The 16467-nt window shown below is 39.0% G+C and overlaps 1 protein-coding gene across 19 annotated transcripts in view; it reads right to left on the bottom strand.

Annotated features, from left to right (window-relative positions):
* The window catches only part of Mtd (TLD domain-containing protein mustard), a 331444-nt gene that overhangs the window by 8830 nt on the left and 306147 nt on the right, over positions 1–16467 (bottom strand). For 18 of the 19 annotated variants that reach the window (XM_076803624.1, XM_076803626.1, XM_076803623.1 and 15 more), the window contains 2 exons: positions 959–1240; positions 183–352 (listed from right to left, as the gene is read on the bottom strand). In XM_076803624.1, the coding sequence (XP_076659739.1) occupies positions 183–352; positions 959–1240 (452 nt within the window). Of the gene's footprint in view, positions 1–182; positions 353–958; positions 1241–9105; positions 9286–16467 lie in introns of those variants that run through there. The other variant, XM_076803632.1, reaches the window with a different exon arrangement.

The raw sequence follows: 16467 nt of genomic DNA, 5'->3' as shown, positions 1-16467 counted from the left end.
AAAACGTCACAAATGATTGATTAGCTCGGACAAATCGTCAAAAAGAAACGTCTACTGATGAACCACCGTTGACGAATCTCTAACGTCATAGCTATTTTTAGTTTAGAGTTCATTCAGTATCGATTGACATGGAACCTCTAACAGCCTACTCGTCAATTAACGAATCTGAGGAATACACTTACTCTCCTGCACCGATGGCAAGACTCTCGTTGTTGCCTTTGATAAAGTACAAGTTATCCCCCGTCCAGTTGAATGCCTGGAACCTTGGTGTAAACCTGAAGAGCAGGGACTCACCGGTCCCATAGAAGTGGTCGCTCACATGCAGAGCACAGGATGTTAGTGCACCGAACACCTATAACAGCAGAAAATAATGATTCGCTTGATGAGCATTTATTTATCAGGACAACACAAATTCTGATTGCTTTTATATACACTTCTAACCGACTCAATCTGTTGTTACTGGAGGGGTGGGAGGTGGGGGGGGGGGGGGAGCAGTGCGTAGGTTCCCCTACCACTGGCCACTTCATATTTCCGTACCGTGCTTTTATCTCTCCTGGAGACAACCTCCCACATAGGTTTATAGCCCCCCCCCCATCTCCCGCCTCCTGCTCCCACACTCCACATGAGCATGGTGGGAGGTTTCAGGAGTGGGACAAGGACTCGCGTGTGGCTCGCGAGCCACCAGTTGCCCAGATCTAGGTTCAAGATTCTAGCCTCCCCTTCTATTAGCCTAGGGCTGGTTACATGGAGTGGGTATACCTGGAGACCTCCGGACCGTCCCTTCGGGGCGTCCGAGGGCCCGGGGGAACCCCACATATCCCTCCTAGGGGTGGCGGGGAATCCATAACCTGGATTACCACCTCGTCAAAAAAATGTCTGTTCTTACTGACAAGTCTTACTAGACCCTGCTCAATCACACCTTACGAATCACAATAACATTGTGTAACGATGAACTTACATTGCCTTCGGTGTCCTCGATGACCAGCAGGATGGGACTTTCTATTTTGGCCATTTTCCTGTACATGCTGTTTAGACTGAAACCATGTTGGCTGGTGCTGAAGACGAGAGTCCACAGGTACCCCTCTGCCCTAGCTGGCAAATGCCGGCACAGTTGTTCTCTGTGCTCGTCGCTGAGGATTTCTGTGTTGCCAACCAAGTCTGGTACAATGACTTCATTGTCTAGGGAAATGGCACTGTTTGCGTAGAGAGCTCGCCTGACTTCCTCGCTCATAGACAGTACCTGTGAACGATAAAACGGACGATGAGTAACTAAAATTTCGGATAGTGCTTAGGGTAACGTCACAGAAACGGAGTCTCGAAGTTCAGGGTCTATCGAGTTCATTGCATTACAAATTCGAATGGTAAGAGTTCAGAAGTCGAGCATAAATCTACACTGTCTTGTGTGGCTGTGCGCAACAAAACAAGTGTCGTTAGGAAATTGATTGTTTTTACTGTACAACAATGTACTCTGAGACCTCGATCAGTTATACAGATTGGAAAGTTTTCGGTTTCTGTTCTATTGTAGATACGTTAGGGTTGCAACGCTATAGAGGGGTCCACAGACTTCTAAACCTAGATCTAGATCTAAAACAGCTAACAGATAGACAGACACACACACACACACACTACACTGTGGGCATTCAAGTGTCGTGTTGTAATTGGTGTTTTGTAATGTCCGTGTTTTCGCTGGCCGAGGGTGTCGTTGAATATGTATGCGGAGAGGAATGCGTCCTCCCTTTGGTACGCTCCTCCATATTAATGTTACCGACTAATTATGCTCGTCTTACGTCGAACCCTTGACCTTTCTTTCAAACAAAGTCAACAGAGGATTGCGCAAACGACTCGTTTTACCATGCGCCTTTGTCCGGGGAGAACTGATATCTCAGCCTCTCGAGCCTCCATTCAGCTGAAGAACAGTTTAACCATTTTCTTTAACCCGCATCCGTTGCCAAAAATGATTGTCCATATTTCGAAAAGAATCGACAAAGAGAACGAAGACTAGAATTTGGAAGAATAGCAGGAAGCCTTGGCGCGTTAGGAAAATGCTCTTCTGAAAAATATTTTTGTTTAAATATAGTTCCAACGAAGTTTCTGTTCTAATTGTGTATCCTCGGATTCCTCGATGGAAAAACTAATTTCTGATGAACGAAATATTAATTTCATTAATATTTCATTTATTTATTTCATTAGTAATTCTAGAAAGACTAAGAAGCCTGACGATGTGTAACTTTTGATGTGTAAAATATTAAAAAATAGTGCAAATCGTTTGTGTTTTCCTTTTTTTGTTTGATTATTGAAGAGTAAGGGACCCAATTACTGTGCCTATATTATTTAAACTTTTTTTTAAAGCATAATGAATACTAAACAAGAGATACTAAATTTATTTAATTAAAATCAGTTAATATTTATTTTATATATCTCTTTTTTCATATCATATTCATTGCTTTAAAAAGAAATATTAATTATATTAATATATAGGCATAGTAATTGGCACCCCCACAGTAATTGGTTTCCTTGGGCTACGTTTCGAGGATCAATATGAAGAGACAGTGGTGGGAAAGTTCCTCGGAAACTATGCTGCTCTATGCTATACTATGGATCCCGTTATTATTCAGTTTGATGATACAGATGCTACCACGGTGAATCACATTCGCGCACCTGTTTGCCAATGACAACAGTTTCGCATGATCATCCCCCGCGGGATTACGAGCTACGAATCGCTAGCGAATCCCTGCTACCTTGTTATGGCTTTACATCTCATCCATTAAAATTATAAATTTAAATAACAAAGTCGGCGAGAGTCCCCTAAACTACTGCTATTCGACACTATGGGGATTTTGCTTTCCTAAAGGATGCGACCTCTAACTAATTAATTGTTGGAACTGTTCTTCTCTAATGGACACAATATGTAGCACGAATTGCTTCTCTTTAGTAGACGAAGTTTCTCTGGACTTTGAATTTATTCTTCTCGTAAGAAACTGGAACGTCCATGAATAGTGCAATACAACAAAATGTTGTAGTATTTATTCATTGAAACGACCAGAAGGATCCATCGAAACCATTTTAGTAATAAAACTTATGTAAAAGTGAAATATGGAACATTTAGTTTTTTTTACGTTTAGAGCATTAAAAAAATTAATACTATGTAAAAAAATGTGTAAGTGAATTAATAAAATAGCTCTAACAACATTGTTGTAACAAAAAATTCATTACTTCTTTTTTCCAACCATTTTTCATATGTGGGTCCAACGGAGGTTTACATTCTGATCGTTTACGTTGTTTTCTTTTATGGTCGTTTGAAGGTCAAGAGTGTTGGTGGCATTATTCTCTTCCCGAAGAAAATGTTGTGTAAAACCATTTGACAGGTGACAGTAAAAAAAAATTAAAAATTTATCGAACGATCTCTCGATGGGCGCTGGTTAATGGTACGAAGAATAAAAACTACTGATTTACGATCAATAATTACGACAGCTTACGGATTAATAATTGTAATAGTAACTAGCAACTTTGTGCCCCGTTCTAATCAACAACTTGCCGCGCAATTTCCATGAATGACGGCTCCGATCAACGGAAACAATCCAAGGATTACTTGTTTATTAATATCACTGTCGCTACAGCAGAATCTCAAGGAATTGCGTTTTTTCTTCGGGCGAAAAAAACCTCGTTAATCGTCTGAATGCATCAAAACGAATTAATTGTTTATTTATACAGTGATCTAATCCTTGTCTTGTGAAGCGGTCTTACGCAAAAATTTTAAATTGACATTTTGCCGGATTTTCGGGCCAATGACCAGGCACGATAATATTGAACTCTTGCCCAGTTAGTTCCAGGTCACTTGCGACCCATTACACTGTCCAACAAAATTAAACTTTTTTCGAGTTTTGCAATACCTGTTGGGTGATTCTTATACACTTTGTCATCCTAAAACCGAATCTGAAAGTAGAATTGCTCCATCACGCAACGTTTTCGAAAAATTTTGGTTTTTGTAAAAATACCCGATTTTGATACGAAACGACGTGTTACGCAAAAACTAAACACGCGAGAAAGTTAAAATTTGAGTCAAGAGATAGAGGGGACTCTCCTCTACATATTCATATAGTCAATTATATTTTTATGTAATTCCTAATAGTTGTAAATGGTTGTTAAAGTTTGAAAATGTGCCGACGCGGGTACTTTGTACGCTCTATTTTTGTATTTATGTGAAAAATCCTTTATCTAGCAGGAATTTACTATACAGGAATGCATTCTACAGACATTTCTGGTAAAGAAACCATTCACGAAAAGTATGTTGTTCCCTTAATGTACGACAAGGATCAGAAAATGTTAATTGACAGCGTGTGCGCGACGCGTTCGCGCCAGACGGCCATTGCAGCCTTTTCGCGACTCGCCAGGTCCGTCGCTATGCGTAGTCGACGTTGGTATCACTCAAGTATGTCTTTGCTTACTATGCTTAATTAAATACATTTTTGGGTGCCAATCATTACAAAAGATTATAAAAATACGAGTTATATTCACATTTCATTGTGGAAATGCTTAATAAAGAAAATTGAATACAAAAACTTACCTATTTCTGATGTAAACAAATTAAAAATGTTTCCGCCTTGCTTGACGTTTGTTCCTGGTATCCCGATTTTCAATAATAAGTGTCCAGCAGTAATCAGCAAGCATCCGCACATAAGTCTTTTCCTTTGTAACGTTTTTCCATTGTTGAAATATCTTGATGAAAGATTAATGCTGGAATTGTATTCCTTGTTTTGATTTTAAAATAATTTCGTCATGAATAGAACAAAAACAGTCCGGCTGATTTATATACTTCCGCGAGATTTTATCGATTTAATATAGAGAGATCTATGTCTTAATTATGTACTTCGATCAATAAAATCGATAAAAATAGTCCCATTTACATAGTGTTTGGACTTATTTTAATCGGAAGAATCTTGAATGTCCATTGGTATTACAATTATAAAGATAAGACAACAATTACTGAAAATAAAATTTTCCAGTCACCGCATTGCTGCGGTCAATTTTCTTTCTTAAGCATTTCCACAATGAAATGTGAATATAACTCGTATTTTTATAATCTTTTGTAATGATTGGCACCCAAAAAGACAAAAAAAATCTATGTAAATAGTAAGCAAAGACATACATGAGTGGTACCAACGTCGACTACGCATAGCGACGGCCCTGGCGAGTCGCGAAAAGGCTGCAATGGCCGTCTGGCGCGAACGCGTCGCGCACACGCTGTCAATTAACATTTTCTGATCCTTCTCGTACATTAAGGGAACCAAATACTTTTCGTGAATGGTTTCTTTACCAGAAATGTCTGTAGAATGCATTCCTGTATAGTAAATTCCTGCTAGATAAAGGATTTTTCACATAAATACAAAAATAGAGCGTACAAAGTACCCGCGTCGGCACATTTTCAAACTTTAACAACCATTTACAACTATTAGGAATTACATAAAAATATAATTGACTATATGAATATGTAGAGGAGAGTCCCCTCTATCTCTTGACTCAAATTTTAACTTTCTCGCGTGTTTAGTTTTTGCGTAACACGTCGTTTCGTATCAAAATCGGGTATTTTTACAAAAACCAAAATTTTTCGAAAACGTTGCGTGATGGAGCAATTCTACTTTCAGATTCGGTTTTAGGATGACAAAGTGTATAAGAATCACCCAACAGGTATCGCAAAATTTTTTTGGTGTTGGACAGTGTTATTGTTCCAAACAAATGTTTCAATTTGACGTCAAAATGACGGGTTCTAATTTTTTTAATTTACGACTATTGAGATTGTAAAGATGAAGGAAGGAAGTACAGTCTCTACTCGATAAATGTCCCAAATATCTAGCCTGTAATTGTCCCAGAACTATCCCCACTACTACGGGCCATACCTCGTGAGGGGCCACGAAGCCGGAGACCTCGGTCGCCGAGGAGTGTGAACATAATACGGGTCAGGTATATTAATAAAAAAACTTCTTTATTTTTCATTATTTTTTTATGGGACTTTCACCAACATATCGGTGGAATTTTTCGAATGAAAATAATACCAAATATAATATCATTCCGATGATATTCGCTTGTGTAATGAACGATGAAAGATACTTCCCATTACAATTATATTAACGCAAAATTATGATCCGAATTATACCGTGTTCGGCATCATTTCAATCAGAAAAATTCCACAAATATATTGGCGAAAGTCTCATAAAAAAAGAATTAATGATAAAAAAGTTTGATTTTTGGATTTGTAGTGGTCTCACACCGATACGCACGATCCATATTATGTTTACACTCCTCGGCGACCGAGGCCACTCGAGCTTCGCTGTCCTTTTGTCGTCGTACGTTCGGCAGTGGATCAAAGAATAGTATCCTCTGGCCTATAATTTTCCCTGGCCGGACCCCTGTTTTGGACAATTATCGAGTAGACACTATATCGAATTGGCACTGTATTCAACAAATTTATTTGTTTGGGTTATACTATTTAAAAAATATCTAAAAATTTGGATATTCACATCCTTGTTATTTTGACAAAGTAATGTAAAATCGTAATTTTTAGTGATCCGTCAACCTAGCGTTAAGGGGCCGTCTTATGTAAATCGGAGCATATTTAAAGCAAATATCCTTGATTCCAGTTGAAATTTATTGGTTCTCGGAAAGCATTCTAGTCCCGCTGCCAAGCGACACGGTTTAGTCGATTTAAATCGAAATCTCATAAAATAGTGCGTCAATGCATAGACGCAACAGTGTACAGGCTGGTTTCGACCCGTTGCAATCGACTGGTCTCGCGTAAATAAAACGTAAGGTCAAACAGAGCGTTATCTTTTATCCGCGCGCTTTCGCAAAACGAATTTCCAATCTATGCGTTTCCTTTGTCTGGTGGTAAAAGAAAGCCCCGGCAGAATAAATGAAGTATTCGAACCCAATAGCCATTGGATGATAAATCACTTGAATATTTCTGTTTTGATAACCTGCATTAATCTTCTCTCTGTACATGGGATGCAAACGCACTCCAAGGCTGATAAAAACGGAAATAAAAAGTTGAAGAATGGAAAATTTCCAAAGATTTTCTAGATTTTCTATCAAATTTTTGAAGTATTGTGTATTTACCTTTTAAGAATCAATCAAATTTCACAAATACTTAAGCAGACGAATTCTTTGTGCGATCGAACATGAGACTGACTGTACGTATGTATATAATATAATATGTGCACAGAAAAAAAAACTTTTCAGAAAGAGTATACTAAATTTCATCCCGAATAGCGAGAAACCTTCCAAATTGGCCGAGAATAACGAAACTATTAGATATGGATAGCCAACTTTCCAGTGACATAAGGCACACCACAGGTGACAACGTAGTCGCCAGATCAAGACTTGTTCCCCCACTCTAATTTCCCCTTCTACCGCGCTATTCCCCCACGCTTCCGATACGGCCTGATCACGTGACGCGTTTCGTCTCTGTTGTGTCTGTGTCACAATGTCACGTGACTAACACGGTACTGGCAGAGAGCTTTTCCCCTCAATTCGTGCTCCCTCCCCTCATCAGGCGACTATGGCCGCGAGGAATGTCTCGCTGGCTCGCTGTCGCGCACGAGTGAAAAGATTGAATCATTCCTCGGGACAGATTGTTTTCGTTGGTCGATTATCGGCGGTGTATATGCGTGTGCTCCATTTAAAATTCATATTCCATGCGGACGAGATCCTCTTTGATCGAGACATCCATCGTACGCTCGTCAATGGCATAATATGATTTCTCCGCGCGAGAGAAACCGATAGGAGGCTCGTGTCACGCGAGTTCTCTGCCGATTGGACACACGATAACCGAGGTCGTGCGAGCAATCGAGATGCACAAGCCCAAGGGAAAAAAAGGATGCTTAAACTGACATGTTCATGCGAACACGTAAGACCGTCGAGTTGTTATCTCGTCCAGCGGCAATTGAATACATGGTAGCAAAGAACTCGATATCGCGGTTACATAATATGTAAAATTTCAACGTCAGAGGTTACCGGGCTGACCTCTCAAAATATGGATGATCGCAGATTTCGTGTCATAGCATCGCAGTATGCTGCGGCTTGTTTTGATAGCAAGCTAGCTTGATTAGAATCCTTTTGCAGGGATGTTTCAGCTAACAAATAGCACAATGCCCAAGGTCTACGAATTAAATGTTTGTTTTCAGAAATATAAAAATATTCGAAAGATATAGAACATATTAAAACGAGATATCGATTGCAGAAGTGCACCGACAGCTTCTTACACAATGTAATATAACTCAAAATGTTAGTGGATTATAGTGTGAATGCTTGTGTCATTAACAGACTGCGGATTTTATGCATTTATGATAATAATGGGTAAGCACAATTTAAAGCAATGGACATAGTAAAAAAATTTAAGGACATGTTTTGTTTCGCTTCTGTGTCTTGCAATCAATGCAAACATTTTTTATTTTGCATAAAGGTCCGAAGTCTAGTGATTAATAACAGTGTTATGTTAATTTGAACTATACTCAATGCCTGAATTATGAATAATAAATGAGTAGTAAAAAAATAAAAAAAACTCTAACTCCTCGCTTTGGTTTATGGATCTCCACGCTTCAGGTAACCTTACAGATACGTTTGCTTGACCTATAAGTTCGTGAGGATTCCGACCAAGTTGGCATTTCATTGCTATTATTAATGGAGATAACTGGTTTTCATGGCATATTTGCATCTGCATTTAAAATCCGGCTTCAAGCATATTTTTCGATCGAAGGCATAACGTTGAAATAATTACGTCTTACCATTCCACGATCGAGTTCGTTATCATAAACCCAACACCCTTATTAATATATTTACAACAGTTGTTGTTATCCCCACTGAAAGATTTGTATCTCGACCATTAATATGTTGATTCTATTATGAATCATTTCATCTTGAATCGTTGTCGTCTTAATGTCATTACGAATAATCCTATTACTAATTAACATTTTAATTTTATTGTGATGTGCAGTAATCATAGTACCCTATCGCATTCGGACCGAACCGTGTCTCGCGTTACACAAGATATCATTACAGGCCAATCATCGTATTACGCAGGTGTTACCTGTAAATCGAATTTTATTGTCTCACCGAGAGCATTCTGGACGACTGCTGGAACAGATAGCCGAGCCTCGGGCAAGGATCCGTGAAGATCATGACGACGGCCAGTTTGCTCTTGGTACGCTTGGCGAATTGAAACTCCGCAAACTATGATCTTCGAGCCCGATACTCGATATCTTCACCAAGAAAACTTTCCAATTATCCAATTACGATCAACCACCGCCCTCGTCACACTTCTCACTTATGAGAACGCACTTATTAGACGCGTAGAGGTCATACGAAGGTCAACTTTGTTTCTTTAAATGAAATCGTATACTTATCAATGCGCTACTCGATGCTACTCGTTATTCCCTACATAAAGTACTGAATCACTTATGGCAAAAAATCATTAGTTTGGAAGATATTTTGATTTTATGTACAGGCGTATTTTTGTATTGAAATTTAAATAAAAAGTGAAACGTAATGCAAGGGCAATATTAGCTCCACGTTTACCGTGTTAAATGCTTTCACCAGTTTGCATTTTATCTACTTATTTCGATCGTAATTGCATCAAATCCGCAATCTAATAATCACAATTTCGAAGAAAATTATCGCGCGATCACTCGTTTAACGACTTTCATTCGTAACTCGTAAATGATTTGTATTCGTGAATTGGTCACTTCGTCGCACGGTTTTTATACTACTACTCGGTTCGAAAAAGTTTTAATACAACGGTAGGCGAGTACTTATTTCTTTTTAAGCGGTTTAAAGCGGTCTTGAAGCTCGGGAATTAATTCTCGTTTTTGAAAAAGTGCAAAGTTTGCATCTTTTCGTTTTTCTCTCGCAGAAAAATCGAAGGCAAGGAGAAAGCTTTTAGCGACAGTTCTTCTTTCGGAGACCCAACCGATTCAACGAATCGTTCAGAACTGGCGCGGCCGCGAGATTTGAGCCGATCTCCTGGCGAGACACGGCCATCGAGAAATTCTTCTAAAAGGGGGGGAAAAAAAGAGGCGCGCAAGAGGAAAAAGTAAAGTCAACTTCCTAGCCCTCTCGGCGCCGTTTAATGTCAAGTACGGGCGAATTCCGCCGGGTATTTCGAGGGACTCGGCCTCGAGGGTATTATTCTCGATCGGCCTTCGACGGAAGTTCGCCGGCTACGATGATACGGTAATAAGTCGCGGGAAGTAGCTTCCGAAGGCTCGTTTTCTGGTTTTCCATCGGCCGGCCGCTCGTAAAACCCGCGTCCTTAGTTTCGGATTCCATGGAAACTGCGAGGGAGCCGACGATAATTGGACGGGGAAGCAAGAAACCCGGAAGCGGAGTACGCGCGATTTTTCGAAGCGGACACGACGAAACCGAGTCCCCTCTAATGAATAGACCCGCGGGCTTCATGCATTTGTAGCGAACGCCACGAGTAGAGATGGAAACGATCCGTCGTATAACTTCTACCCTTTCTCGAGTCTAATCGACCGTCCGACAAAGAAATCACTCGCTTAATTACTTCTTTCGCTAATTACTTTCCGTCTCTGCTGCGGTCTTTGGCTCAACTTGTACAATTCCAATCGTATCGTGAAAACAATGAATTAATTGGAGTAATGTTATTTCTAAAGTGAATAGTTATTTCACAGACATGGAAGTAATTATAAAATAATATAACACAATATTTGAAATGGTATTTTAAATAATGTTATTTCAGAAGTGCCCAGGTTTGGTCGAGATTTGTGTGCGTTGTGCAGGGCTGGACTTCTTGATTTCGAGTGATACCAGATTTGGCAATAGATTTCAAAATAGTAATTACATGAAGACACAGCTATTACAAATATATATTTTATATCCTAGCTCATATAAATACTATTGAGAAATGAGTATTTCGTTGAAATATAAAATAGAAGTTGTAGGGACTATAGCCGAGGAAATTCAAAGTCCTTACGAAATAACTAAGCGTGGAAATAACTAGACACGATTTATGGTGCATGTGCATGGTCGCCAGATCAAGACTTGTTCCCCCACTCTATCTTTCCCTTTCTACGGCGCTATTCCCCCACGCTTCCACCACGGCCCGGTCACGTGACTAACTCAGTACTAGCAGAGAGAGGGTAATATTTTCCCTTCGATTCGTGCTCCCTCCCCTCATTTGCCGACTATGTCACCAGTGTCGCCAGATCAAGACTTGTGTTCCGACTATAACTTCCCCTTCTATCGCGCTATTCCTCACGCTTCCGCCGCGGTCCAGTCACATGACGCGGTTCCCCTCGATTTGTGCTCTCTCCCCTCATCTGGAGACACTGCCCCATGTGCGTAAGGTCTGTAGGAAACCAGCGCTATTTAGAAGGGATTTTCCCTTCCATAATTGTCCACGTTTTACCGAAATAAGTTATGGATTCAAATTCAAGAAAGGTTGGAATGTTTATCGTCGATCCAGCATGAAATGTTCTGTAACGAATATTTTAATTTCATGTTAGACGGAAGCGTCTAATGCTGGAAATCGTTTGTGCACTACCAGATCTCCTAATAATTGCGCATCGCCACGATAACAAGAGTTTAATCGTCCTACCATTCGCGTTTCGTTATTCGATGGCTTGTTCGACTAACGATCGAACTTTTCCACCCGAGGAAATCAATCAAAACATCGGATCAAATCGGATCCGGCGAGTGTGCGAATGCAAATTGGAGACTGCGAAGCCTCTTAATGTTAACATAATACAACAGAGCCGCATTAGCATTTGTAAACCATTAGCCAAACGTGGAAACTCGGCGTCGAGCCATTACGAGACACGGTCGCGGACGATCCTCGCGCGGAGACACTACAAATGATCGTCACCGCGTAGACTGCGTTGCTAGGCCGCGTTAATTAAGATGTTAATTAAAGCAAACAGAGAATCAGTGATTCGCCTTGATCGACTGAACGCGCCTCGTCACGAGAATTACGGGTCGATTACAAAATAACAGACGCGCCTATGCTGTCGATTTCATTGCAATAAACCGGGGACATTTTCACTGAAAACTTCGCCGACTACTTTACCGGCTATCTTACGTTTCATGTTGACTTCATGATTCTTCGTCGAGTTGTGATTAATTATATCGATAATCGATAGACTGTGGCTCTTTATACGCTCATAACAAAAATTTGAAAAAGAAGTCATCTTGCATCCTTATTGATCACTACCACTGGCGTCTAATCATGTAAATCCAGTAAAACTTTGCACAAACAAGTATTTATACATTCCTTCTTTATTATTCGCTTTGCAAGAAAATTACTGTCAATTTAATCAGAAACGAATGTTTAATCCTCGAACTCCTGCGAGTTCTTAGTCTACGCCGAAGTAATTTTTGACTCACACCGATATTTATTAATACAGTTTTATTCTGATATAAGACGATGGCTTGGGACTGGTGTTCGTCGTATTTCGGATGTGAGTATTTATGCCGCTTGAATTTGTGTTCGAACGGGCCGAGAGTGAACACGGAGAATGTGCGAGAGGCTCGAATGTAGCGGCGAACTACAGTGTTTACTCGATATATGTCCACAACACGAGTCTACTCAGGGACATATATCGGCTAGATACTATTCTTTGAAACACTGTCGAACATAGAAAAGGACAGCGAAGCTTGAATGGCCTCGGTCGCCGAGGAGTGTAAACATACATGCGCACTAGATATATGTCCAAAACAGGGGTCTGGTAGGGACAATTATCGGCTGGAAGAGTGTAACATCATACGGGTCGGGTATATCGGCGTGAGACCAGCAGACCATTACTAATCCAATAACAAAACAACTTTATTTTTCATTATTTTTTATTGGACTTGCACCAAATATATCCATGGTATTTTTAAAATGAAAACGATACCAAATATGATATAATTCCGATAATATTTACTTGTGTAATGAACGGTGAAAGTTACTTCTCATTACAGAGTAAATATAATCCGAATAATATCGTGTTTGGTATCATTTTAATCAGAAAAATTCCACAAATATGTGGTTGAAAGTTCCATAAAAAATAATGAAAAAATAAAGAAGTTTCTTTTTATTGGATTAGCAATGATTTCCTGGTCTCACACCGATATACCCCTGTTATACTAATCAGCAAACGAGGTCTCTCGAGCTTCATGGCCCCTCACGGGGTACAGTGATTTTTCTATATACAGGGTGTTTCATTTAACTCGAGCATCTAAAATATCTCGCTTGTTTTTTATGATAGAAGAAAATTTCACAGGAAAACATTAGTTGGTTCAGAGAGGCAAATATTATGATAGGCAAAAAAATTTGTTCAAGGTTATATTTTTTGAGATATCAAGGTTATCGAAGTTTTTTTAAATGGAATGTTATATTTTTATGATCGCTATATGATAACAAAGGTTAAGAAGAATCCAACGACCTGTAATATTATGACCTTGAGTTTGTTATCACCAATGAATCCCCACAACTTGTTGAAGTTTTTTCAGAAAAAAGTGCTTCGTCAGTAAAGGGAACGTCATAAAAGACATGTTAATTTCTTTGTATTTGCTGCAATGTCCATGTACAAAAAGCAACACGACTCTCAAAGTTGTTGCCATGAAGCTCTAGGTGTAAGGAAATATGGTATGGATGAAATTTATGACGTTGCAATATTTGGCACACACTTGCTACGGAAATGCCTAAAGAACGTCTAATCTTTCGACAACTTGCAGTAGGATCTGTAGAATACAAAAGTTTCGGCATCTTCTCCAGTAGCAGGCTTTGATCGTTTTCTTTTCAACGATTTAATGCTCTCTAATAATAGTAACACTTTATTGTTTTGAACTATGCGATCAAAACTTTGTCGAGAAGCATGATTTCTCTTAGGGTATCTTTTTGCGTACAGTTGAGATGCTTGTACTGAGTTACTTTTAGCCTCACCATAAACTAAAATCATTTCTATCTTTCCTGCATCACTGTACATTATAGTTTCAAAGAAGTATCGTTATCTTTCACAATCGAATAAATCCCGTTGAATTTCTCAAACGTACTGATTAGAGTCACCGAAACGAGAAGAATTTCTATCAGTGTTTACAATTTATTGTGAGCGTGTTTACAGTCATTAGTCAAAGTTCAAGAACATTTCTTGATACCCTAGGGGGATCATATCATAGTTATTTCACTATTTACATCAAGTGCCCTACTTTTACAAATTGTTCATGCTCAAGGTCACGAGAAGGTCATAATATTACAGATCGTTGGATTCGTCTTGGCCTCAGCTATCATATAGCGATAAAAAAATATATCGTTCCATTTAAAAAAACTTCGATGACCTTGAAATCTCAAAAAATATAACCTTCAACAAATTTTTTTGGCCTATCATAGTATTTGTCCCTCTGAACAAACTAATGTTTTCCTCTGATATTTTTCTCTATCATAAAAAACAAGCGAGATATTTTAGATGCTCGAGTTAGGTGAAACACCCTGTATGGCGCCAAGGCCTGGACGATAAACGTGTAAACATAACATGGCTCGGGTATGTCTCTTGGACGATACAAGACGCTGGCAAGACCCGTGTTGTTGACATATCCAGAATTCATTGTATACTCCGCGGCAGTGGGGATAGTTCTGGGACGGTTATCGGCTAGATATTTGAGACATATATCGAGTAAAGGCTGTGGTATCCACTAAAGTGGTCGGCCGTGCAGCGATACAGTCCTTCAGCGATATCTTTCGTTGGAAAAGGACAGAGTATGACATACCCTCTCGTTCTGGCACTATGCGGTGTTCAGCGAACAACTTCAAAAGAAGATGGGATAGCGATTTCCTTATTTCGAAACAAAAAGCGTCGTCTTATATCGGAATAAAATTGTACATATTGACGGTTGTCGTAAACATTTGTGCACACGTTTGATGTGGTCCCTATTTATGACTTTATAACAATGCGTCGTTACTGTTTTCATTCCAATAAGAATTAATAAAAAGAAAACAAGAAAAGGTACAAAATACCAGATTTCTATGAAAATTATATGATGACGGAGTTTCATTCATATTCCGTAAATTATTTATTAGTCACAATGCTGGAAAGAGAGTACCGGGCGTTCTCGGCTTGACGACTAGCATAATTCGTTGAGGGCTTATTAAAGTTAATGCAGAGCTCGGGAAGCTTTCCTTGTTAAATCCGTCCAATTATGTAATTCAACAATATCCGGTGATTGCTTTCGTGCCTTGTTCCACATTGACGTTAAGAACTTAGCCCCACCCCCTCTTCATCGGCCATAATCGCGACTATTTCGCGGCGACACGCTTTTCAAATTTTCTCATCGCTATCGCCGCACGGCGAGACACATGCTGATTCTAGGTGGAAAAATGTCAGAAACCATTTCACATTGTTTATAGTGCTTCCAAATAATATTTTAAAACTTGAAACTTGGTGTCATAGTGTTTTCGAAATAAAAAAATAAATTCCCACATACTAAATGAATATACACTTCAAGTCAAATTTTAAGTCAAATAAATATACACTTTTCTATAAACAAACCGAAAGACAGTTTTTCTGTAAACTTAGAAAGATTAGTTTAGTGATTGTGCAATGAAAATATTGGAAAAATTGCATTTGGTTTGGTTTTCATGTATTGATTTCTACACTTACACGGGTATTAAATTAATTATTGTGTTCCTAAAGAAGAATTAATGGAAAATATATCTGCTTTTCGACCTCGAGATTTTCCACCTAGATTGGGCATTTGTCCCACTGTGCGCCTTCGCCTAAATGGTCCCAGTCGCCGATCGACGGGACATTCGTCTGGGGAAAAATTCCTCGCGAGGAAGTCTCAATAAGGCTTTCGAATCGATCCCAAGAGCCCTCGCGTGATTCAAGGAGACCGGGAAATTGAACGCGACCATGCTCGCCGCTGACAGTTTCGACCGACCTGACAATTAAGTCTTTTGACACTCGTCGAATTGTTAATAAAATTTTTCATTTCCTGCGTCAACAGTTCTCGTATTTCTGTGGCTTGTGTTTCAATTGTAGTAATGTAAATTTTTGTGTGCTAAGTTATAGTTGAAATTGTAGCGTTTACAATTCTAATCTCTACAAGCATATTGCATTCGATGCAACTGTTCTGATATTATTCAACATTAGTTCCATTCGACCGCACGAATATCTCAATGTGAAGGTATAATACCTTCACGTTTTCTAATTGATATTTTTGGGAAACACTGTCTCCACAGTTTTTATTGTTTGTATAGTTTGATTTCTCGTTCTACTGTTATCTCTATTTGATAGATACTTTGAACGACCAGGCGATTAAAACACCATTAATGTTTTTTTTTCTAAAATGTTTAGCTATACGTAAACTTCGTCTTATTCAATATTACAATTCTAAAAACTAAAATTTTACTTAATAAATTTTATCGCCTATTAAAATATATTATGCAACTATTGTAATTTAAATTAAACTCCCCTAAAATTC

The sequence above is a fragment of the Halictus rubicundus genome, chromosome 18 (genome assembly GCF_050948215.1).
Source record: "Halictus rubicundus isolate RS-2024b chromosome 18, iyHalRubi1_principal, whole genome shotgun sequence".
Classification (NCBI taxonomy): Eukaryota; Metazoa; Arthropoda; class Insecta; order Hymenoptera; family Halictidae; genus Halictus; species Halictus rubicundus.
Note: the sequence above shows the minus strand (reverse complement) of the source record. Positions and strands in the feature narration are given on the sequence as shown.